At 40.3% G+C, this 26,629-nt stretch overlaps 1 protein-coding gene across 2 annotated transcripts in view; it reads left to right on the top strand.

The window, feature by feature from the left end:
• The window catches only part of eml3 (EMAP like 3), an 83,296-nt gene that overhangs the window by 25,276 nt on the left and 31,391 nt on the right, over positions 1–26,629 (top strand). Inside the window, exons 2-7 of one of the 2 annotated variants that reach the window (XM_044185198.1) lie at positions 11,679–11,855; positions 14,499–14,613; positions 14,798–15,295; positions 18,134–18,244; positions 18,516–18,544; positions 25,023–25,058. In XM_044185198.1, coding sequence (XP_044041133.1) covers positions 11,679–11,855; positions 14,499–14,613; positions 14,798–15,295; positions 18,134–18,244; positions 18,516–18,544; positions 25,023–25,058 — 966 coding nt within the window. The remainder of the gene's footprint in view (positions 1–11,678; positions 11,856–14,498; positions 14,614–14,797; positions 15,296–18,133; positions 18,245–18,515; positions 18,545–25,022; positions 25,059–26,629) is intronic. The other variant, XM_044185199.1, reaches the window with a different exon arrangement.

Here is a 26,629-nt window from a genome sequence, read left to right as displayed (position 1 = left end):
CAGTTTCAGACTTTGATAAATATGGGCCCAAATCTGTGGGATGAGATGAAAATGAGAACCGTGACATTTTCACACTTTCACACTTAGCACTGTGAACATAGCCAGAGAAACCTGTTTGACCTGAGATCAGCAGTGAAAACAGGTTTCATGGCTCCATTTCACACTTAACATCCAACTGATAGAGAGGTCTGCTGCGTTCCGCTCTGTACTTATTATTCTAAAGGATAATCAGTGTGCAGGATTTCCAAGCGGTCCTAATTGTTGAAGGAACATTTCCTCTACTGCTGAGTTGGATCAGCTCCAGGCGTTTTGCAACAGCACTGATGATGAAATGCCTCTTCCAGTGAAACTGTTACATCAAAGGAAAATGTCTTAAAGGCCTCAGTGAATCATAATCCTGACGTGCCAAAACTTCCACGAAGCCTCTGGCAGCTTTTACATCATTCAGCTGGCAAAGGCAGTGACATCTGGTGTTGACAGTCACCGTACAGCGAGCAGCTACCAGCTGCAGGCCAACTGTGGGCAAGTGTGGGCGTCTGGATCCAGGCTAGGCTACATTTATTAAATACATTTTACTTTCTCTTGTAATTTATTTACTGAGGGCTTTATAGATATACAGTATATATCAGGTTTTTAATTGCAGATATTATGCACTAATATTATCTTTAAATTTGGACATTTTTTATGCCCAATAACATTCCAAAAAGGATTCATCAGAAATTAAATAAAATTTTCTCAATACAATTCAATCCACGATATGGGATTTGATAAAACCACGATACAATAAAAAGTAGAGCTGCAACGATTAGTGGACTAATTGATTAGTCGATCGACAGAGAAATAATCGCCAACTATTTTGATAATCGATGAATCGTTAAAATAATTTTTCATTTTCAAAATGCTGCTCAAATATGAAAATGTCCTGTTTTTGTCTCTGACAAAACGAGACATTTAAAGACATCACCTTGGACCTTGGGAAACTGGGATAGACATTTTTCACTATTTTCTGACATTTTATAGACCAAACGATTAATCTAGAAAATAATCGGCAGAATAATTGATAATGAAAATAATTGTTAGTTGCAGCCCTAATAAAACGTTTATTGACAGCAATGTATGGCTGTGCACTGCAGAATACTTGTGCTTAATGTCCAGAGCCATATATCTTTATAGATAAGTTAATAAGCACTGTTTGATTAGGCGCTGTACCCCTGCCGCTGTACCACGTTTGTTATTTCATTGGCTCGCAGACTTGTTTGTGGTAGAGGGGTGGCAAATAATTTCTTCACTGTTGTTTGGACCCGTGGCAGTTTTTTCAGCATATCCATTATCTCTTTATGGTAGCATTGAAAATGAGTGTTTATGTAGGTTGTGTTATCAGTCATTTAGGTTTTGCACAACTTACAGATAGTCTTCATCTTGTCGCTTACTTTTTCGTTGTTTTTCCACAGGAAACCCGTAGTGCTGCCACACTGCTGATTTCAGTGCTGGTGGAGCATTCTCTATCTATATCAGACGTTTGACTTACGTTACTAGCACTTCCTGCTGCCATCTTTAAGGAGCGTTAGGTATCAGGAGACATTGCACCAAAGGTGTTAGCGTCCTCTGCAGTACAAAGTATGTAATGGGCAAGGGAAAGCTTGTTGAAGTGGTTATGGAGCTAGCTTGTGACTACATCTGTACAACAGAAAAATAAGAGAAAAAATCACATACATACATCAAGATACATATTGTCACTTTTGTATCAAGATATATTGAATTTATATGTATTTTCCCATCTCTATTAAAAAGAGTAGAAGATCTTGTTCATGTTAATATCCCTGTAATGATAGAAAATCACTGCTATATTCTTTATGTAATCTTGTTTTTGTATTCTTTTCACAAATCTGCCCGTGATGCTGTTCGTGTTTGTTTTATGGAGGTGTTAAAACTCCAAAGCAGCAAGCTGTTTCCTCCATGCTACAACACTTTTGATATGAGCTAGCTTTCTAACTAGCTTCACTAGCTTGCACTGAAACCAAAACCAGTCTTGTTAAATATTTTATTGGGTCTGTTTACTGTAGGTGGTGGATTGTAGACAATATGATGCTTCATCCAGGTATTTTATGAGCTACAGTGTAGTTTGTTAGGAGAAAATGATGAAATCTGCCTTATTAGCTGTAAAAGTCATATTTTGGTGTCAGTCCTTCAGAATTAAAGAACCAGAGCTTTTCTCTGTAGTCAACATTTTGCACCAAATTAATTCAGCTTCAGCGTAGTAGGCTAGCTATCTGTGCAGGTGAAGCAAAACAAAATCTAACATCTTCGAAGCTCAGTTTTTTTGGTTGTTTCAGTTGACATGCTAGGGAAAGTGATTTATCACTAACTGCCATGGAAGAGACAAGTTGAGACAAAGTGAAAATAAATGGGAACGTCATTTACATGTTGTCAAAAACAATGAATTGAAGTAACAGACTGAAATCTTCTAATGAAGCAGTAGAGATTGAATGCCTGCCAAGTGCAGACAAGACTTTGTGTAGCTTCTCTGAAAAGGGTTCAAGGACATCTGTTTTGCAGTGATGAGTCATGTTTAGATCGCGAAGGAAACATGAAGATTTGATCTTGGACATCAGCCTGCTGTACGAGGGCTGAGAAAGAGGCAGGAGGATCTGGTGATCGTTGAAATAATTCCCGGTCTGTAAAACACTGTAATACCCCTTTCCTGTCATGCAGAGGCACCCTGATAACAATTCATTTCTGTGTGTGTATTTTATATGTATGACCATTTCCGTTGTGATCCTGGGTTACTTAATGTGCTGGTTGGGAGCAGGGGGGAATATATATTATATGTTAAATAATGCTTTTATCCAACTGTTTCTTTGTCAGCTAATTTCTGGTCAGACCACCTCATAAAACCTTAAACCATAAACCTGAGAGCAGTTAGGTGACACATCATTCTCTGTTACCAGAATGAACTTTATTTTGATTCCCCCCATGGCTCTGTGTAGTAATGATGACACGGAATGACAGCTCATCAAAACTGACCCATGAATGAGCTCACTGTCAGGCCACGTGACTTTGTGTTTAACACTTTTGGTGTGTTTATAATAAGGCAGTGTGAACTCTAAATGGATAAGAACTGAATAAATCATAGCCTGCTTTGGTCTTGACCAAGGACAAGGACGAAGTACAAGTCATCTTCGGTGTGATTTCAGAACTACGTTGACCTTTGTGGCTCTGTAAAACTCTAAAGCGAGACTGTGTAATACGGGTGGGAATCTTTGGGAATCTCATGATTCAACTGAAAAGTGATTCTTGATTCAAAACCAAAAATTTTTGATTGAATAAGTGGAAAGTGGGCAGTAGTTTTAGGCTCTTACTCCTGTATACTGCGTGCCAAACCATTTACTTGTCCTTAGTCCACTGAATTGCAATATGAAACATAAGTGGCAGTTAAGCTAAATTGTCTTGATTAAACTCACTGTGTGACAAACAGAAAAGAGGAGAGAAAAGCTTTTTTGATTAAAAAAAAAAAAAGAAAGTCAAGTGCATTAATTTGGAAGCATGTTACAGTCTTATATATGAACTCTGTTTAAGAATAATTAAATGAAATTGTCATTTACTGTCCAACACCACTGGCTAAATATCTTTTGAAAAACAGAAGCTGCTCTATGTGTTCTGGAGTAATGGGGAGAGAAAGAAACTAGGATTACTGCCCCGCAGTTGTAGGCCTCTGCCAACCAGTCAAGTTGCAGTTTACATCCATGTCTGTCCAGACTCATAATATATGCAGTGAATACTTGGGAGGAATTGAATAAAAGGTATAACGTGTGTCTTTATATATTATGATGTCACAGTGAAGTTGACCTTTGACCTTTTGGGTAAAAAAATGTTATCACTGTTAAACATCTGTGTGAAACTGTGTCATAATGACTGCATCAGTTCTTGAGTTATGGCCAACAACGTGTTTGTCAAGGTTGTTTTTAGGTCACAGAGACCTTGACCTTTGACAACCAAACTCTAATCAGTCCATCCTTGAGTCCAAGTGGACGTTTGTGCCAAATTTGAAGAAATTCCCTCAAGGTGTTCCTGAGATATCGCGAGAATGGGACCGACGGACAACCCAAAACCATAATGTATTAAAAAAAAAGCTGTGTTGAATTACAGTCTCTCTGTTAGAACGTTAGCACCAGTGAAACCCGTCATTATCCACAACTCTGTACGGGCGCAGGTCTTCTGAATTGAAACAGACCGTGGACCGAGTTATTTTCTTCACCCCACCAGAGCTGAAGTTTTTGAAAGCGTTGCTCAGTCAGCTGGTCTCGCTAACATACAGACAAAGTTGAGTTCAGTCTTTTTTTGTTCCATCAACATAACGTTATTAATGACATACAAAAATCGATTTTTATGTAAGAATCACAATTCTCATGTGATGACATGCAGCAAAGGGCACAGCACTCAGCAACTATGTCTTTTAGATAATGTGTCTCAGGTGTTTGGGGCTAAGTACAATAACATCAGGTACATGGGTGCGCGCTCTACCAGGTGAGCTACCGGGCCGCCCCTTGAATTGTATTTCTGTTATAAAGAGAAGCTCCGAGCAGCAGAGTAGTGAGTCAGACATGACTCTGTTGTTGTGCTGATGCAGTTAATGCTGTGGGAATGTACATTATAATGAATTTGTCAAGACAACAGGTAAACATTGAGGAAGGGTTGAGTTTGCATTAACATAATTAACAGAAAATTAAAACAGGAGCAGAGCATAAAATAAAGAGGCTTCTGACTAAATATGTTAAAACTTCACATCCTGATCTGTGCTTTACCTGGCAATGTTGCCACTTTGGTTCCCACTAGGGCTATTAATGAAGATTTTAAAAAAGTTAGTCCTGAACAAGAACATTTCTAGAGAATATTGTTTGTGAATTGCAAGAGAATTTTGATCTACGTGGAAATGGAGCTTTAGTCCAGTGTTTCTCAACATTTTTTCAATCAAGGCTAGTCATGGGATGATGGGAAAATTTCATGTCACGATTATCCTGGCCAAAATACTTGCGATTCATTGATATTATCCTGATAATCATCAAAACATGCTTAAAACTCGTAACATGGCACTACAACATACTGGAATCACTTTACCTTACATTTTGTTAAGAAACAAATATTTTTATTGCATCACAGATATGAAAGTGGAATAAAACAATCATAAATAAGGTAGTAATCAAAAATCATAAGGCCCCCCTGCATAAATAAAGGATAAATAAAAAATAGAAACATTGTGTGAGTATGTTCTTCTTACATGATAATTCCAGTATTTTTTAAATCAGGCTCTATTTTTCACTTTTAACATGATGTCAAATGGTACAGACTCAAATATCATCAGTTGCATCAGTATATTTACCCCTGACTTCAGAAATACAGTAATTATCCTTTAACAAAAATAAAGTCCAGCCGGCATTGTGGCACAGAGTCAAGCTGTACAACTTTAGACCTGTCTTAGTAAAAAAAAAAATAATAAAAAAATAAAACCTGAACAGCACTGTGGCACTTTAATGTCATCAAACAATACTGCTAGCCTTGTGGTCTAGAGAGTGAGATGTGCCAAAGTATTTTGCTCCAAGAGCTGAAAAGTCTTTTTACACTTGACTTTTGCTACACTTCTGCCGTGGCAGAGATCTGCAAATGCGTGTGGCAATTTGCAAATGTTTGTGGAGATTTGTCTGTGTGCCTCTGTAGCTATACATCCTACATACACCCAGTGATTTTAAGCGTGACATTGCTGGGCTGGGTAGTGGTAGTGGCTGCAGTTGTGCTGATGCAAGGCAGACTACGATGGAATCTTGGAGGGAAATTTCTAGGTTAACTACGACTCCTACGGTGCACTTCAACATGAAACATCCAATCGCTGATTTTTAAAATTCTGTCAGATGAGCAAAGCTGAGATCCTCCCAGTGGCACTCTTCTCCCATAATATTTGGTCCCGCTCTAGTTGACAGTGAGTCGAGGGAGGCGTCTCTCAACTGCTGAACAAGTGCCGCTCACCTGCCACACAGGCTGCCACGAGCAGACACAGAGCTCCTGGTCCACAGCCCTCAGTCTCTCCCTGTCCTTGCTCTTGCTGTAAGTTAGGCTCGAAAAGCTCAGTTCACACAAATATGTTGTGGAGAAGGGTAGCAGAATTGCAGTGGCCCTACTTGAAGCTATTGGGTACTCCTTCTCCAGTGATATCCAAAGCAAGTCCAAAGCCGTGTCTTGAAATCAAATTTTTCTTCCCTGATCTCTGCAAGTTGCCCCTGTGCCAGCAAGTCTTTTGAGCTTTCCTGTGCACATGAACTCCAAGGGTCATGGACCCAGTCAAAATGTGCAGAAGACTATAATGGAAAATAATGGCTAAATCTCTCCTCCAGAATTTTCAGATGCTGAGAGATAAATAGGGCTGGGTTTAAAAAATCGATTTTCTGATTCAAATTGATCTTCATTTGAATTATCCGATATGGATTCATAAACTCCGAGATCGATCTTTTAATATATGCCTTTTCCCGTGGATGCGTGAAGCTTTAATCCTGTTAGGCTTGTGTCCACATGGCCTAGTGGGGTTTTTCTGGCAGAGAAACGCTGGAGTGAAGTGCTTGTGCGGAGAGGGAGAAAAATGCTGTGCGTGGGTTTTGTTTCTATGACAAGTAGATTGACATTAGCTAGGTACCTAAAAAGAGAAAAAACCCCACCCAGGTCAGAAAGTAATGTTTACCCGTATTTTTTAGATGTATGAGGCTGCTATGTAGCCGGTTTTCCCCGAGGACCGGGACCCCAGCCACCAGTGTTATTTGCTCCTTTCCAGGAGAAGCTTTCTCCGGCCATGAAGTGCAGCGAGTTGGTGCTCCGCGGATCGGAAGGCGTAGCAAGGGTGCAATACTGGAATACTTGGGGAAACTACAGATTTGGCTGCTTTCACCTGTTGTGCTGCTAGCTTGATGAACTCTTTCTTTGAGCTAAAAACAGCACGTAGATGCGCCGAACGTAAGGAGGAGGAGGAGTTTCACAAACAGCGTGTATAAATGTTGATACATAACCACTCAGTATGAAAGTATTAAAGCATATTATGCTAACTTACATGTATCACGGAGGTTTAGTGAGTTGAGTGAAAATCTGCCATTCAGTCATACAGGTTCCCCGGCTCACCTGACTGACTGACTGTCATCAAACAATCTATGTCTAATCTTTCTAACAATCCATTTAGCATGGAAAAACCAGCACATTTAAAAAACAATACTTAATGATACTTTATGATTAAGGGACATTATTTCAACCTTAAATGTCAAGTTGTTTTTCTTAATATCTATATATTTATTTATAATATAATGGTTGGGGAAACACTGGGGCGTCTGAGTGGAAATATCAGCTCTGTTATAGGTGATTTAAAGGGTCAATTCTTAATGTAAACATTAATATTTGTAATAATGCACCAGGTTAGAGGTTTCCTTGTACAGTTTACTGCATTAGTTCTCTGAGAATCTCTTTTATATCCATGCAAATTAACCAAATTGATATTGAATCAAAACGGAAATCGAATCGAAACCCTGTGAATCGGAATTGAATTGATTCGGGAAATCTGTGGCGATACGCAGCTCTAGAGATAAGGTCAGAAAGTGTGCTGCTGTTTGAATGTTCACTGCACAAGGGAAACATGTCAAGCCTGCCCTGTTCCACAAAGGATCGCCAGAGTGTGAGCTTAGATCTGAAGCACTACAATTTGTCAGACGAGGTGAGAAGATTTTCTTCTTTGCCTTTTAGTGTTCAGTTCATTGAGATGCCTAAAAATGTCGGCCAAGTATGTGAGTTTCGCACTCAATTGCTCATCTGCAATCAATTCCGCATATGCAGAATTCTCTCCCATCAGGAAAGTTCTGAGTTCTTCTCGCAACTCGTACAGTCGGCCCAAAACCTTCCCCCGTGAAAGCCAGAGGACGGCCATTTGTAGCAACAAGGTATGATGTTCCGCTCCCATTTCCTCACATAGATTCAAAAACAGAAGGGTCTTTAACGGCTGCACTTTGATGAAATTAACAGTGTCCACCGCTTTGTCCAGTACATCTGAAAGTTCTTTTGGCAGCGTCTTTGCAACCAGTGCCTCCCTGCCAAGGAAACAGTGAGTGGTTTGCACGTTCAGGTTTTGTGCTCTGACCCTGCTGATGAAACCCTTGGCACTCTCCATCATGGCAGCGGCCCCATCAGTGCAGATACTGATACAGTTCTTCCAACTCAGTCACCCCTGTTCAAGATACTCTGTTGTCACGCGATAAATCTCTGTTAGGCATTGCTTTGAAAAATAAAAAATTCTCTCTGATATGGTTCCTATCTACGATTTGAACATTTGCCAATAGCTGAGCGTGCCCAGCAGACATGTCATTGATTTGCCTTCTGACTGTACAGTCCCACAGCAGAACCTTTGCATTTCTTTTGCTTCTTGTGGGCCTAGCATTTTATTGACAATTGCTGGCAATATGACCGTGTAGGCAATCGTGTGTGGCTTCTTAGCCTTTGCTACTATTTCAGCCACTAGATAGCTAGCCTCCAGTGCTTTCTCTGACACTTTTGCACGCTTCATCATCACTTGCTCTTGTTGGTTTTGTTGACTTTTCAAACAAATAAAATATTCTGCATCCTTGCTGGCTAGTGACGGATGAGGTGTTTTTTAAGTTTGCTCGGAACCATTGCTTGATTTGACAATTTAACACCACATACCAGGCACAGAGGAAGAGGGGATGATTGATCCCTGGTAAAGATGAAACCATATGATACGTAGCTGTCATCATACTGTCTTTTCTTCGTCTTGCTGCTGGCCTCAACTACCTGCTGCTGGGCTACCACGGGATTGCGAAGTCGATGGCTCAGATTCAGAGTTATCTGATTCTGGCCTTTCTTTTCAAAAATCGTTCCATGCTAGTTTGTGTGCATTGACTGCTTCACTTCACATCTAACTCTGCATGCATCACGCGGTACTGAAAAAACCCCCACTGTATGCTATTTACTTAGTCACGGTGATGTTGTGACATGAGGAAAGGGGCATGTGAAACAAATTTTGATGATGTATGAGGTGGCTAACGATTTGCATTTTCATGATAGCTTTTTTTGATTTACAGTGCATTTATTATGTCTGCAATGTCAGAATACATTTTTGACGGCACCCCTGACAAAGCCAGAAGGCACCCCAGGGTGCCGCGGCACCCCGGTTGAGAAACAATGCTTTAGACTACAATTACTGGCACTGTGTGATTCCACTTTGTGGCTCTCAACTCTTAGCCTTTGCTAAAATTGAGGATTTGTGCAGAGAGGAGTGGTGTCTGAGGACCTTTTACCTACTTATAACTGAGTGGGCAAACCATTTCCTCAGAACTTCTTGGTCAATTAACACTTGTGCTTTGTTGGACTGCAGTGCAAAAATAACACTTAAAATGGCTGAGCGAGAATTGAGTGGCTGAGTAATCATCAAAACTACCAACACAGCTGAGTTGAGCTGGAGCAGGAAAATATCCTCCTGATGCTCGCTATGCACAGCTTTGTTCCATCCGGTGACACAAGAACAGAAGGAGGCATTTCACACATTCACACACACACACACACACACACTTTTTGAACTAGAACCAGCTATGTCCTTCATATGCACTCACTCATACACACACACACACACACACACACCAGAACTCAACACATAATAGGGTCTTTGAGAGGCTTTGGACACTCAATGCTCTAAACATCTGTAATTCCCTTCTTCAAATGTACAGTGCGCCAGAAAACACACACACACACACACACACACACATTTGTCTTTCTATACTTGTGAGGACCCTCATAATTTATAATGCATTGGTTGGCATAATGTCCTCACACACACACACACAAACACACACACAGGAATGACACTAGAATTACTTAATGAACCAGAACATTTTTGTTATAGTTTTAGTCATCTATTACAGAATTGTTAGCATGTATTCAGGTCCTATTTCCTTTTCTATTTCCATCCAGATGTCAGGTTAATTTTACACTATCCTTCAAAATATTGGGGAAAAAATGTAGTGTAATTGTGTTTCCATCAGTTGGGTTGACACAAATTATTTGGCTTCCTGAACGTGGAAAAAGTCTTTCAGTTTGCAAAGGTTAGTGTGTATTGGTAAGGTTGCTGGTGTCAGCTAAAATGGTTGATTTTAAACTCTCATCCAAAGAGAAAAACAAAGAAATCATGTTTCATGAAATCATGTTCCAACTTATTGTCATGATTCTACAACAAACACATGTTAAAAAAACAACTGGGACTATATTGTTTATGAAAATAAACTAAATGCAATGACAATGTTTATGTTTTACCTTTATTGTGAAGTGCTTTACAATATTTATTAAAACTCAATTTGCTGTGTTGTTTACTCCTGAGGAGTGTTTAGTAAGCCAGTGTTACAATCTACTAGCCAGACTTCAGAGTTCCCCCACCGCAGTCTCTCCAGACTGATTTATTGTGACCACACAAGTCAAGTTGCAGCACATATTTATCCAATTTATCACAATTTGACATACATTACGAGACATTCCCAACTTGTAGAGCTTAGACCTTTGTCAGTTTCATCTGTAGTGAAAAAAAAGTTTGTTTGTTTTTTCGCTTTAGGCTGTGGTGTATTAAGGACAGGTCAAGGGTCCTGCAAGATTTATTTCTATTTACTTTTTTTTTTTTTACTTTACATAAAAAACAACAACAAAGGGATGTACAGTAACTACATTTTTACATTAGTTTTTGAAACATTTCAATGAGAAAAAAAAAAGCAATAATAATGTTATGGCTAAATCTGATACATTTACATCAGATTGATGCTAATTAATAATGTCTGCCAAAAAAAATAATAAAGAGGGGGGAAAATAACTGTCCCACGTAGAAAAGCCTCATCTGCAGGGAAAAACGGAGGGGTGCAATGAAAAAAAAAAGTCACTATCAAAGGTTACCATGGTGCTTTAGGCTATTTGATTACATTAATTAAATTAAAGCTAATAAAAATATTAAAATGCAAAATGTCGTGTAAATAAAAATGCATTATTAAACAGCAAAATCCAACTGATAAAGAACCTTAGTTTCTAGAAAATGCTAATTATCTCATTTTCTTGCTGCAAAATAATTATCCGTGCGCTGGAGTCCTACTTGCAACTTCGAAGTTGTTTAATGTTATGTTGCATCTTATACATCTTGTACACAAATGTCCAGCACTTCACATTGAATTTACATTACTCACCTGGTTTGAGCCTCAGTGGCATATAGTAATTAGATACAGAGTGCTGCAACAGACTGAGCAAACAGAGGAGTTCATCTCTACTTGTGTTAAAGTCTGAGCTCATCGCTGGTCTACAACATGCTGCTAAATGTTGTCTTTGGCTTTTCATGGCAGTGGTTTGGTTAATTTTTGCTTTGATATTTTATTCTTCATATTTTATGTTTAGAATGTGTTGCACTGTGGCTGTGAACACTACATGTCAGTTTTCTTTATTGTAAAGCAAAGCATGCATCAAGTCCTTACCGCTGGGGCCTGGGTTCGAGTCCAACCCAGGCCCCTGCGGTAAGGACTTGATGCATGGTACACGCTCTACCAGGTGAGCTACCGGGGAACCCTGAGCCCTGCTTTTCTGAGCCACCTTTATGAAACACCCTTCTGGTCTCTTTGTAGATGACGTGTCTGCAGACAGCAGCGCTGAGTTCCCAGACCGAGCTTCCATGATGGAGGTGCGTCTGCAGGCACAGGAGGATGAGATCACTCTGCTGAAATCCTCACTGGCTGATGCCCTTCGCAGGATCCGCCTCCATGATCAGCTCTTACCATTACTGAAACAGCAGCTGATTGCAGGTGAGTGATCGTCAACATGTCATATACAGCATACTCTACAGCCTTATGGTACACTGGATGGTAGAACATTGTCCAGTGTTTTCACTGTGGTTTTTTCACACTGGACAATTACATATGCAATTTGACTTTTTTCCAGTTTTGTCAATTAAGGAACCTACAGTGTGTTAATGTGGCCTGTGTTATGTTAGGCTCTTGATTCAATACATGTGAGTTCATCATATTTTCTTCAAAATCATTTCAACAGTGAGGTGCTATGGTGGTTGAGCTGAGCTGAAAATAGAAATGTAAGGCACTTCTTATATTTGCTGGTTAAAACTTCGAAAATGTTCTGGTACACCATAAAACCTTAATGTTTGGCAGGTGTCATGCAAAAACCAAATTGTAATGCACAAATTAGTAATTCATGGTCGTGATTAAAAACTTGTGTGGACTAATCAGTAATTTATGCTCTTGCGTTAGTGTGAAGGATTCCATTCCTGAATTCTTCATATACTTTCATATCACTAGGTTATCACATTGAATACATTCACCCATGTCCCCTCACACACTCTTTTTTTATATAGTTGTGATGCTACATTGGATGGTGTCTCTGCAATGTTGGTTAGCTTTGGGTGCTATCAGTTAGGTGCACTGTATAGCCTAATGTTAATGCAGTGCAAAATAAACAGTAAAAGTGGATGGTAGTCTAATCTAAATGAGCCACTTGGATTTCATAGTTAATTTTTGATTTTGGACAGATACATAGATATGCTTCATATTTTGCCTGTTAAAGGGACAGTTCACTCCAAAATCAAACATACATATTTTTCCTCTTACCTGTAGTGCTGTTTATCCATCTGGATTGTTTTGGTGTGAGTTGCTGAGTTTTGGAGATATCGGCCGTAGAGATGTCTGCCTTTTTTGAATATAATCGGACTAGGGCTGCAAAATTAATTGAAATATTATAGAAATCCCAATATGGCCAAGCGCAATTGCCAAAATCGCAGAAGCTGCAATTTTGTGATTGATCTAAAACATGGAAATGAGTTTTCATTTTTGCATTTCCCTCGTCTCGAAATCAGTGGGTTTTTTGAATGGGTTTTTGGTTAGATGCCTGAAATAAGGTCTGTGGTTAACACAAGCTTAAGAGATTTTCACGTTTTGTTCTACGCCAGTAAATACCCCACTTGTGAATTTTGAAGCTTTTATCTGTCTTATAAAAGGCAGTTGCTAACAAGTAGCTAAATGAGAATACAGAGGTTGTCAGGGACATTAAATGTCATCATGCTGAACACGGAAACTCATCTACTCACTAGCTAACTCAAACTTTCCAACTTTCCACAGCCATGACCACTAGCTAGATCAGGTCTTGTTGAGGACAGGCATTTTTAGAAGAAATAACACGCAAAATCAAATTACAAGTTGGAAGCTTAGTGGTGGTGACGTTGAAGTCATGCAACGATGGTGTAGTTCGTTTATAGTCTAACGTTAGCTTTTTACTTCTGCGGATCAAAAAGTGGTGTTCATTTGTGAAGATTATCTTGCCGAACAAAACATGTATCATAAACTTTGCCACAGATCTTATTTTCTGCAATAATCCAAAATCCAGTGGAAAATTCCTATTGGCTTTTTGTCAAGGAAACCAGGGCGATGCTAACTTCCGGGTTGGCCTACAAACATACGTCATCCTTGCGGCACTCTATTGGTTCTGAAACTTAGGTTTCTGCAATTGTATCAAACCATTTCATAAGAAACTCTGCCCTAGATGGTGCACACTGTTATTCTATTACCCACCCTTCATGGAAAAATTACTGGACATACAGAGTGCGCCAGTGCAGTATCACTCAGAAATAACTAATAATGGCCATCTACCTCTGGTCATAAATGGTCAGGACATTCAATAGGTGGAACACTACAAATTCTTGGGTGTAACAATCTCTTCTTCTTTAAAGTGGGAAGTCAACACTACAACTGCTGAAGATAGCTCAGCAAAGACTTTTCTTTTTAAGACAGCTGAAAAAGTGTTCCATAGCACTGGTAATGGTTTGATGCAATTTTATCATGCTGGGATCGAAGGCATCCTCACCGTTGGAATAACTGTGTGGTATGGAAACACCTCAGCACAAGAGAAATGACTGGACAAAATGGTACGCACTGCATCAAAAATCATAGGCCAGGAGCTACCATTCCTTGCTGAAATCTACACCATTAGACTGCGAAAAAAAGGGATACGATATTCTTCATGACTCATCTCACCCTGCTTACCATCTTTTTAACTTCCTCCCTTCTTTTAAAAGAGTGAAAAGTATCAGAACCAGGACAGTCAGGTTCTGCAACAGCACCTACTCAGAGGCTGTTCCAGCCCTTAACTCCTAAATCATTAATGTGTTGTTATTATTCCTGTCTGTAAGGGCATGTATACAGTGGTATACATCATAGCTGGTTGTGGTACTGATAGGATCCCCATGGGAATGCTTGTTTTAATTATTTCATTATTATTACTTAATGTATTTTTATGTCCTAAGGTGGTCCCTGTATGTGAGTTCTTGTTTTTTGTTTTGTTTTGTGTGAGCTCACCAAACCAAATTCCTATCGACAATGTTGAAATGGCAATAAATGATTGAATCTCTCCTCCAACTAATAATCAGCTTTCATCCCACTCAGTGAACCCAGGTGCTGCACGAGTGCTGAACCAAGTGTGTTGCTCAGATGGTTGCACCAGCAGCAGAAAACTGTCCTCCAGCTCAGCCGTCGACGGGATCCGCCACCCTGCTACCAGGTACTGGACCTAGGACAGGAGGGATGATGAGGGGCCATAATTGTTTTATTTCACTTTATTTCATATTACTTACTACATCAGAGGTATGCTAGTCCATTCAGAAGCCTGGTTGTGTTCATATGATGTCTGTGTAATTTCCTGTATGACTCTTCTGTGTTGACCTCAACCTTTGAACTATCTCTAGCCAACTGTCAGACAGCATCGTGACCAATGCGAATGGCCACATAGGGAGCCCAGTGTCGATGAAGCCAAGACCAGCAACACTGGACAGGTCAACCCAGACAGATCCCACCCTCCCAGGGCAGAACACTGGGCAAGACAGGGTCCCTCTGCCCAGGCGGGTCCAGAGCCTGCACCTGGAGGACGCCCTCCCACCAGGGGAGCCTGTGGTCGAGGGGACGCGGGCCAAGCTCTACCGTGTCCCTGGCTTGGAAGAGGAGGATGAGGAGCAGGAGGAAGATGAAGAAGGAGGAGGAGAAAAGGAGTTGAGTTGGACATCATCAGTGGAGGAGCCCATTCAGCCTACCACCATCAGAGGCCTCCAGAGGGAGGACTTCCAGGATGGAAGCTGCTCTCCCGAAGAGCCGGGCTCTGCCTCAACCTCAGTCAGAACCTCAGACCAGAACCTCAGCTCCCGCTCCGGACCGCTGTCCCCCATCCAGGAAGGAGAGAAGAAACCGCTGTGCGTGATCTCGCCATCCTCCCCCTCACTACTGCTGTCTTCATAATCAACTTTCTCTCACGCAAGTGATTGCATGGCTTTTAAGGACGAATCAAAATTTCCTGACTTGTGTGACTGCAAACCCCAGCTACACTGCAAACCCCCTCATGAAACAATCAGCCTCAGGTTGCCAGGGTGTGATTATGCCGTGTTAGAGCAGGAAACCCCAGTAGGATGACATGTTCTATCGTCATGTTCGCTCCAGCCTCCATGTACTTTCTTCTCCATGTGTTTGAGCAGGGGGTGAGGGAAACATAAAGCTGAGGCTGAACATAATAGCAGCACTCATCCACACTGAGTGACAAATCCAAGATTAGCGTAGCACACAAAGATTTGCGCTCAGTGGAAAATGTGATGTGAGGGCAATTGAACACAGCATAATGTACAGAAATGGGCAGGAGCAGGTTTAGGGTTACAGTATGTATACACTTGACTGAACAAGAAAGGTCAGAGGGTTTGCAAGGCAGTGCAGATGTAACCTTTCAAGGACAGAAAACATTTTGAAATGGTATGTCTGTCCAAATAGCATGCATCAAAGTTAATATCCATCAAAAGAACCTCCAGAGTGGTCCTCTCTGTTACAACTTCACTGTAGCCACAAAGTATTAAAGTTGATGGTTCTTTAAGATGATGCAGATGTGCAGAGTTGACACAGTGCTACAAAGGATCTGCCATTCAACTGGGTTTTGCAGAAACACACAAACTGTCTTAAATATTGAGGTTTTTCAATACAGTTCTGCTCAAAACTTTAATCTGTCTTTTAACATTGTCTTCCTCAAACAAATCAAGGATATTTTGCATGCTGTGTTCTCCACTGTGTTTGTTCTCCACTGTGAACTCAAATGATCGGCTTTCTAATAGTGATTACAAAGCAGTGCCAGAACACTGCTGCTTTTATTTACTTGTGTATGTGCTTGTGCATGCATGTGTTCTTTTGTCCTACTTCCTTGTTGTGGCTTTTAAAAGGGTTTCATTGGTGATAGGTAACATAAGCTCTAGTCCCTCAGCTCAGCTCGGTCATGCCCCTCCATGGAAACCTGAGGTATTGGGAAAGTTGTACCTCAGTGCTCACCTCTACTTTCAACACTTTTTCTTTAACACATTTAAAGATTAGTAGCACAGCGATTTGGGAGGAGGGGGCGGTTGCCAGCAGAGTTTCACTTCCTAGAACAGTGATAGATGATAGACGTCAAAGCTACTTTTAGTCCCGTAACACTTCCTCTGGTGATGCTTCTGTTACAATGGCATGTCACCAGGAAACAGAAGGTGTGTCGCAAGAAATCCCCAGAGACAATAAGAGATTAATTATGGTTTACAACTGTGTGTTTGTGTGTGTTCTTGTTCATCTGTCCTTGGTGAATTCAGTTTGAGACCCTCAGTATGCCCACAGCCTTTAGAAATAAGGTAATTTTCACCAATCTTCTCCTCTACAAGTTGCCAGTTTAGGATTAGGATTTGGGTTTAGAGCAATAAAAGAACTAATATAAATGGCCAGGGATTTTAGGGTAATTACAGTTTATTACAACATGGGTACAATTTTCATGGTTTTGTCCAACATTTCTATGAGTAATAACAACATTGAACTCAACAAGTTCATTGCTGAAATCTGGGAACAAGATGACATTGCCAAAAGTATGAGCCCCCCCCCCCCATCAGACAGGTTGTAAAAACAAAAGACAGGTTAGCCAAACTTGTTTGGAAGAGAAAACGAAGATGAACAATAAAGTCACTACCCAAACTGTCTGTTGTAAACATCCATCACAATTTTCAGATCCACTTCCTGCTCTGGATAAACTGTTGGCTTGTTTACAACCTGTCCGATCATCTGACTGCTCATGTTACCTGTGTGTTTGTCTGCTTTAAAGTAAGCTGAAAACGTTAGCATGCCTGGCTAACTAGCTTACTAACTATAGTAGTAACCCAAGCTTATCTCAAACATATTGTTAAAAAATACTAACAATAATAAATCTAACCTTTGTGTTGCTCATCCAAGCAACTTATAATGTATTTCTAGAGTAAACATCTGAACAGCGCTATGTATGTTTTCTTGTAATAGTGTACTATAATACTAGAGCTATTATACTAGAGCTTACTAGCTCTACCCTGTAATACAAGAACAATGCTGCTCTTCTATTTACATGTCTTCTACATGGATCATCAGCTGGTGAGGATGCTGACTGTTTGCCTTGGACCTGTTAGCTTTAGTCTTTAGGTTTTTAAACTGAGTTTGAGTTCTTTGACACAGAGTGAATAATTAGCTGGTTAGCTACAGCTGATCAAATCTGCCAGCAACAGGTGTCATTTTAGCCAGCTACAAATAAGAAGCTGCGTTTGTCTACATCTGTGTGAAATCAAGGACCATTGTTTTAAAAAGTACCACAAATTTTGGTGGTAAATCTGCCACCATTATTATTGTAAACTGCAGTGTTACATTGGAAACCTAGACAGGCATAGCAATAGTAAATAGCGGGGGCAGGGCTTAGCGAAAGGTTAGTTGCTTTGGTGAGTACAATGTTATTATTACAGAGAGTAATGATGGCCGAAACAAAAAAATAAGATTTGTATTAAACCAGATTTTTCCTTTGGGAAGGTTGGGAATTAAATCAATAAAATATTCCAAACATGCATGTTTCTGCGTGTACATGTACTGTATGTAGTCACATTGGTAGTTTGTGGATATTTTGCATGCATAAATAGTGGGGTAACTGCATCCATCTGTGTAGGATTTAGTGACTGTATGTGGACATAGAGTATTTACTCTTGGAAGCTGAATCTGATTTCTGTCCTCCGGTGTTCCAGGGTTCGTAGGAACAGCGAGAAACTGGGGAACCCGGAGAGGCAGAGGAAACGTTTGGACAAGAAGGCGGCGTCCTCAACCAACCTCCTCACCCGCTCACCCAGCCTGGAGAAGTGAGCCATGTTACCATCACTCACAGCTGTCACCACACAGTCACACAGCTCACTTTTTCCTATGGCTGCTGCAGCCTTGCATATCTCATCAAAGAGACACTTGCTGGAACACTGATGGCCCCTGTGAATAATAATAAAATTCCATTCCCATGAAAACCTCGCAGTAACACAGTATGTGATTCTGAAGTGAGGGACTGACGGATAAATGCTACTAATTTATATGAAATGGTGTCATATATTTGTTTCACACAGTTGCTTTCTGTCTCCACAGCCGGGCTAAGGAGCTGATCGCCAGTGCAGGTGATGTATCTTTAAACATTTCTGTCTTGTCTTTAAGCCTGAAACTGAAATTGACATCACTGTTTTCACCACTTTACTTCACTTTAAGACTCGTAACCTGTAGATGGAAAACAAGATTTTTGGCAACTCTCATAAATTTGCTTCAATCAGTATTTTTTGTGTGTGTGTGGGGGGGCACATACAGTACTTAAAGGCCCTGAAAACCTCAACTTCTCTATGAATGTTGGCATACATGTACAAACATTTTCTGCCAAATTAAAACTGTTTTGGTTATTTCACGAGATATTTCTGTATTTATGTTTTTCTCTGAGCTCTGTTGGAAAAGGATAATGTCATGCACATCATTGCACCAATCAGGATTTAGCAACATTTTGAATGAAAATGTGATGACAGTTGGTGGGTTGTTTGGTTACTGTCAATCAAATCTGATTAAACACCACCCACACAGTCCTGATGAAGCAGATTAGCTGAGTTTTCAAGGGCTTTAAAGAATGAATTTCAAGTCTGTACAAAGCATGATCAAGGTCATATGAAAAAAATCAATCCAGTTCTTCTTTTTATTAGTATTTCATTTTTAGATAAGTGGTTCCTCAGTTGTTCAGTGCCAGGCAGAAAATTAGGATGTGGAGGTTAGGGTGGTGGATGTGCACCTAGTGCATCCTGCTTTGATGATGACCAGAGCTCATGTTTTGGTTGCCATACCTCACCATACCTTAACCATACTGTACTATAGTAGCCATGTGCAGATATGATATTTTAGTTAAGGTAAATAATCTACATCTGGATTAAACGTTAGTTAAAAGTAAACATAATTGGTTTTGCAGAACTGTCCAATCAATTTTATGACTTGTGATAAAGTTGCATATAGTCATGCATAATGCTGCTTAAGGTGTGTATAGTGCTGTTTTGACTATGTGGAATGCTGCATTAGGTGCCGCACCAGACTAGGTGATTTTCTGCCCAATTTGGCTACTTTTTATTTGATTGGGCAGTTTACTGTGATGAAAAGTTATAGAATATATTCCAATCAATAAGACCTTCCTCTCCTTCAATAAGAGTACATTGGCACTGATGGGATGCCATCATTGTATCCAGTCTGCTGCAACTTTATGGAGGAGAAAAAGAACAGAATTGACAAGCACTGATCCAAAGATGACTAATGGCTGATAAAAAACCAAATGTCTTTTCAGCAGAAACCTTTTTCTTTAAATTATATTCAACTCCAAAGTCATAACTAAATACAAATTTTGTAAAAGCTTCCATGTGTTCATATAAGTGAAGACTTTGTCTGTTTAATATACCGTTATCCAAAAGATAATTTTTCATTATAATAAGGTAAATCTGGCAACACTACGTACAGTGTGCACACTGTGTGTGTTTGGAAGCTTAAAAAAAAGGTTTATGTCCCTTGTGCCCTGCAACTTGAACAAGCTATCTGTGTTGCACTGTGTTTTATGCGCAAGCGTGTTAATAATAAAGGCAGCGCATATCAAATTTGCACAAGGCTTTGCACCCACCTTGCAACGGCTCTGGTTGTGCGGTAATTCATATAATAATGTAACTAATCATAATGAATGTGTTTACATGTCCCCTGTTATCCCAGTTATGATTAGGTTATTGCAGTATGCCAGTTATTCGTCTGCATATATTAGCATCATATCCTGGTTTCAGAAACCTGGAAAAGCCTTTGTCCTGTCCTGTTATGTAGTAGTCCGTCAGTAAAACTATGATGCTAAACAACAAAATGACGGTCCACATGCTGCAGTGACAGTGGTAAACTGTATTGTCGCTCTAATCTTCCATTATTGGTGACTGGAAGGACAGGCTAAATGCAGCCAAAGCCAAGCTAAATGAATACAGGCTGCCACAAGCTAAACTGGGTTCATCTGCAGCAGTTGAGTTGATTCAGTACAAAACCAGAGATTTCATTTAAATGGAGGGAACAAAGACACACCTGCGAGCAGACTATCAGAAACCTAGATAATATCAGTCATGTAAACAAAGAGTTGAATAACTAGGATTCCTTATGTTCTGTGTGAGTGTCATATCCTGAATAGGGTAAGGGTTACCATGACTATAATAATACTCTTGTGTTGGCATAGGCTTTTGTTGGAAATTCTTTTAGTCACTGTGATATTGTTTCATCCTATTGATGCAAAAATTGTTCTTGGCAGTTTTTCCTCAGTATGCTGCCTGCCAGGCAGTGTCTATAGCCAGACATCATAGGACCAGCTATACTGCTATACTTTGATTGACAGGTGACCTTTATCTGGAGTGCAATGCAAAAACAGCACAGCAATGAATGTTTTTTCCCCAATGAATACTGTCTGTAGTGTAACAGAAGCATAATCCTTAGAGGAGCAAATATAGACACGGTGCATGGGTTTTGAAAAGCTGTCAGTGATCATTATCACATGTCATTTTGTTATGAATTGGGGACTTTTCCGACAATTTCATCCATCCTTCCTGACTTCAGTGTTGGCAAGGCCTGACTTAAACTACGCTTTTTTACTTGTGCCCAGGCAGCTTCTCACTGGTTCACACATGAAGTCATTTGTGCAAAAATGAATGCATTTCCCAACCAACCACACTTGTGGTTAACGTAGCTTTTATGAGTGTTGTTCTTCAGTCTGGTTATGGTTAGCCCTGTTTTTAGGCCTCATTCCTACAGTACAGAGTGTTAGAGGACTCTCACTCGCTCACATTGTTTGTGAAAGTTAAGCAAAAGAAGAATTCTACTAGTCAAAGCTAGTGGAAAACTTTGACTTGGCAGTCACTGTGGCTTAATATAAGTGCAACAGGCAGTGCCATGTGTTGTTGTTATTTTCGTTAACGTAAAATGGAGAAAGTTAGTGAGCTGCGCTGAACAAATAATCATGTCACCACAGGTTTGGAAGCATTTAGATGGAAAAATCATGAATAAATGTAAAGTCCTTTGCTGGCTTTTCAAAAAGCAACTTCCTGCAGTAACATTGCCACAACAACAAATCTGAAGTCACGTTTTAGCTTCTCATTGAGGCAGCTGAGGCACCATGAATAAACGTAACATCAAATTTATGATGTATTTTACAATTAGGCAATGTGGGTGTGTCAGAATTCATTCAAACAAATTGCATGTTACCCTTTTTTTGTTTTTAAAGAATTGCTGGATGGACGGTTAGACTGTTGCTAGTCATAAAATAATTCTAGGACGTAACTGTCACCAAAACAACACTTTGACATTTTACATTTCTATTTATGTGTACAAATTAACAAACAAGATTCAATTACTTAGTGTGCTGGTAGGAGTATTTTTGAACTTTGGACAGAGCCAAGATAGCCATTTCCCCCTGCTGCCCGTCTTTATCCAGTCGCGTCACGACTCCAGCATGAGAGTGGTCAATTGTCTCATCTCACTTTCTAGAATAACTACTTACTAAATCACTAAAACTATTTGTAAGTCAGGGAACTGACAATATATACCTATATTATAAGTTTGCTAACATTAGCCACCATAAGTTGTCATACCAGACCAGGTAAAGGTGTAGCAGTAAAGACCCTGAGTGGGCTGAATTGGGCAAGGATGTGTTTTATTGCTTATGAATGAAACTTTTTATTTGTAAGAGGAAGAAGGTTCTAGTTTTTTCTTTCGAAAGTTGAATAGCGTCAATTTAAATTAGTGCTCATGGGTAATTTTTAGGCATCGTGAAAGCATTTCAAGCACAAGTACATTTTATTCTAATCAGTATGAAAAATCCAGTACATCTGTGCTACCAATGGATGTGTTACGTGTGTGAATGGTCTTCAAATACAGTGATAGACAGTATGAAGTGTATTAGTAAATAGTGAGTAATTTCAGGAAAGTGTGGGGAGCCCATACATTTCAAACTTCTCCCTCAGGGAAACCTGCCTAGATAACTGTTGACATAAAACTGCTTTACTTCAGCTTGACGTCAAACTGAAAGCTACCAGGTCATTTAGAGGCTATCTTTATGGCTTAACATACCCTTAGAACACCAGAAATATCACTCAACAGGGCATTTCCCCCTCCAGTATAAACTGGCCATCACTTTTTTAAGTGAGTTCTTGTGAAGTCAATCACTGCAGGGCCAGTTTGAGCTGTGGGCACTGCCTGGAATCACAGTCACTGTGGTTAGCCGAGCTGCCACACCACACCAACTCGCCTGATGGAATGATGGATGGCCAGCTCTGCAAAGCAGGTTGTCTTTAAGTCTTTGCCTCTCATTCTGGATGTCTCCACAATTCTTGTTTGATTGAGTAATTGTTGTGCTTGGCATCAGTCTAGCTTTTTAGATTCCTGACAGTGGAGAGTGTCAGGAAATTTAGGGGGGCATAGGACAAATGTCTCCTGAGACTATACTGTTTGGGTACAGAACCAAATGTGTCCGTAGCACTGCATATCAAAAACTGTCACTGAAAGCTGACATCGACTACCTGGTCAGCTTCACGATCTTTTTATTTATTCTTTGATCAGACAGTTGATTTAGATCATAATTGTGCCAATTTTAGACATGATTTGGAAAGGCACACACCTGTCTATATAAGGTCCCACAGTTAACAGCGCATGTCAGAGCACAAACCAAGCCATGAAGTCCAAGGAATTGTCTGTAGACCTCCAAGACAGGATTGTATCGAGGCACAGATCTGGGGAAGGGTACAGAAAAATGTCTGCAGCAGGAGGGCCCAGTGAGCACAGTGGCCTCCATCATCTGTAAATGGAAATTTGGGACCACCAGGACTCTTCCTGGAGCTGGCCGCCCGGCCAAACTGAGCGATCAGGGGAGAAGGGCCTTAGTCAGGGAGGTGACCGAAAACCCGATGGTCACTCTGACAGAGCTCCAGGGTTTCTCTGTGGAGAGAGAACCTTCCAGAAGAACAACCATCTCTGCAGTGACTCCACCAATCAGGCCTGTATGGTGGAGTGGCCAGACGGAAGCCACTCCTCAGTAAAAGGCACATGACAGCCCGTCTGGAGTTTGCCAAAAGACACCTGAAGGACTCTCATGAGAAACAAAACTCTCTGGTCTGATGAAACAAAGACTGAACTCTTTGGCCTGAATAGCAAGCGTCATGTCTGGAGGAAACCAGGCACCGCTCATCACCTGGCCAACACCATCCCTACAGTGAAGCATGGTGGTGGTAGCATCATGCTGTGGGGATGTCTTTCAGCGGCAGGAACTGGGAATGAATGCAGCAATGTACAGAGACGTCCTTGATGAAAACCTGCTCCAGAGCGCTCTGGACCTCAGACTGGGGCGAAGGTTCATCTTCCAACAGGACAACGACCCTAAGCTCACAGCCAAGATAACAAAGGAGTGGCTACGGGACAGCTCTGTGAATGTCCCTGAGTGGCCCAGCCAGAGACGTGAGCGCAGATTCCTTCACCTCATTGTCACCAAAGTAAATATTGGGCCCAATAGAGGGGGGGAGAGGTGACCACGCCCACTTAGGCGACAGGAAGTGTATGCCATTTCATACCATTGGTGCAGCTTGTAATGTGTTATCTTTGTTATAGAGAATCTTTGGTATGACCTTCTCCAATTCACTAAAGTTAACTGCTCATCTCCTAGCAATGCTGGCTCTCATTTGCCAGCCAACCTCTGCCATGTGAATCGCCAATCCAGGGCCTCAAGTTGCTGTTTCCACAAATATGTCCAAAAACAGTTTTAGTGATGAGAATTCAAATGTCAGTTTGACTTTAAAAGCATTTAACATTTGAGAAGTTTGCTTTAGCTGAACGAGGGTTTTGTTATTTCTCATGGCATAGAAAAAGTATTGTTTTGGTATCAGTACTGAAACTCGGGTATTGTTTTGGTACTAGTAAAACTAGTAGAAAAAAATCTAAGTGATACCCAGCCCTAAGTGGGACAGTCCCACTGTATTTATAAAAAAAAAAAAAAAAACTTTGTTGGATTCATTAATCAAAAAATGTAAATTTTCAGAAATAGAGTAATATCCTTTCTTTCCTTTTTTTCTCTTCTTCTTTTTCCTTATCTGCTAATATTCCCAAAAGTGTCTTTACTCTCATATGAACTGTCAAGGTAGACAGTGTGACCAGTGTTCTTATTGGGATTTGTTGGGTCTCTGTAAATAATATTATAAAGAGTACGGTCTAGACCTGCTCTATAGGAAGTGCAATGAGATAACTTCTGTTATGAATTGGTGCTATATAAATACAATTGAATTGAATTGTCCTTTTACTGGATACAACTAAATTGGCCTTGCTGCTTGCCTTCCCCCTCCAGTCTCATAAAAGAACAGAACAGCTACCAAGGTAACAGAGTCAGGTTAGAAGTCCCAAAAATAAATGGAAAATATAACCCAGCTTGAAATTCAAAGCTCATAGATCTAACCCGTATAAACTGGGAATAGATCCTTGGGGATTCCTAAAGTTAAAGTTAGGTCAGCTACAGCTGGAATCAGCTGTGAGTTAAAGCTCATGGTCTTGGTATTTATTTGTGCTTTCATTCTCACACAGGATCCCCCGGGTCCAGAAGAGGAACCTACAGCCAAGGTAGATCTGCTATTATGTCATTTGTATCGTTAGTTCTTTTTATGCTTTGAAGGTCAACAGACCATGTTGTACTTTTCCAGCAATATCCCATTAACTGTTGCACACGTCACACACAGTTTTCTGCTGTTGTCTATTGACTGCTGGCCAGTATAACCATACTGAGCGTGAATACTGGACTTTGATTCATCATGGACAGAAAAGAATTACAATGGGATGATAATGTTGCTCTGTGTTGTTTGCTAACATGTTGACTGAAACAACTTTATAAGGTGATATACACTCAGTTGCCAGTTTATTAGGTACACCTAGCTACCACTCAGTATAACGGAATACAATTCAAAAGCACCACAAACTACATTCTCTAAAACAGTTTCAACAAAAACTGAGCATTTTAACCTTCATGAAGGTAGGATTTATTGCAGGACTGTTATATTAGACTGCATTAGTTTTAGCTAGGTGTACCTAGTAGACTGGCAAGTGAGTGTATATCAAATTATGTTTTTTAAGCTTGTTCTGCTGCCCCCAAGTTGCCTAAATAATCAGTTAATGCAGCTTTATGTAAAACAAAACTGCGATCAGTTGCACAAAACCCTTAATTAAACTTTATGTTTGACCCACGTCACAGAAATTACTAAAACATTACTGGACGCATTTTAAAAGTTTCTTTAGGTGAAAAATAAAGTCAGCCCCATTAAATACTTTATAGTTGCTGCAATGACTTAATTCTATCTCCAAGGGTCTGAACATTTCTAAGGTTGTGGTGATTGATGTTGCTGTCTCTGATCATTCATGTGTTTTCTTTGAGAGTGCTATCTCCGCGCACACAAATGTTCAGAGGTAATCACAAAACGCTACATTAATGAAAACACCAGTGAAATATTTATTCAGGCATTCTCTTCCACACCCGCCCTCTTTAGGGTCTCAGTCTATGAGCTTGTTGATAACTTCAATTCTAAAATTACAAATTAAAAACAAATCTCCATTATGACATGTATAAAGCATTTCTAATTTAGAACTGAGAAATGCAAGGCGTCTTCTCTGACGTCATCGCCAAAAACAACAATAATGCACATGCCTTGTTTGCTACTGTCGACAGGCTAACAAACCCTCCTGTGTCTGAACTTCTATCCACCAGGGCCTGCAATGAATTTGCCCCCTTCACTGGCAAAATTCAGAAAATTAGACAGGCAGTCAGTGCCTCCAAATCAGGCACAGGATATCTGTTGTCCCTGTGTCCACTCAAAATCAGTTCAAATAGCATGACATAATTTGATCCAGTTAACCATATAAACTTGGAGGGCATGCTATTATACAACATCTGAAAGCCTTGTTATTCTGCCAACAGGCTCTTTCAAAAATATTTCGAACTGCATGGCCTCAGATCATCTACAAACTGTCAACATGACTCTTCTCTCAGGTGTCTTCCCACAGGCCCTGAAACCAGCAGTCCTCAAACCACTCTTAAAAAAGAACAATCTAGACGCGTCACTAATGAACAATAGGCCTATATCAAACCTCATGCTGTTTCTCAACAGCTGAACAACTTCTTGGCATTAAACAGCTGTTTTGAT

The sequence above is a fragment of the Siniperca chuatsi genome, linkage group LG22 (genome assembly GCF_020085105.1).
Source record: "Siniperca chuatsi isolate FFG_IHB_CAS linkage group LG22, ASM2008510v1, whole genome shotgun sequence".
Classification (NCBI taxonomy): Eukaryota; Metazoa; Chordata; class Actinopteri; order Centrarchiformes; family Sinipercidae; genus Siniperca; species Siniperca chuatsi.
The sequence above is the reverse complement of the archived record's forward strand: the minus strand, read 5'-3'. Positions and strand labels throughout refer to the sequence as shown.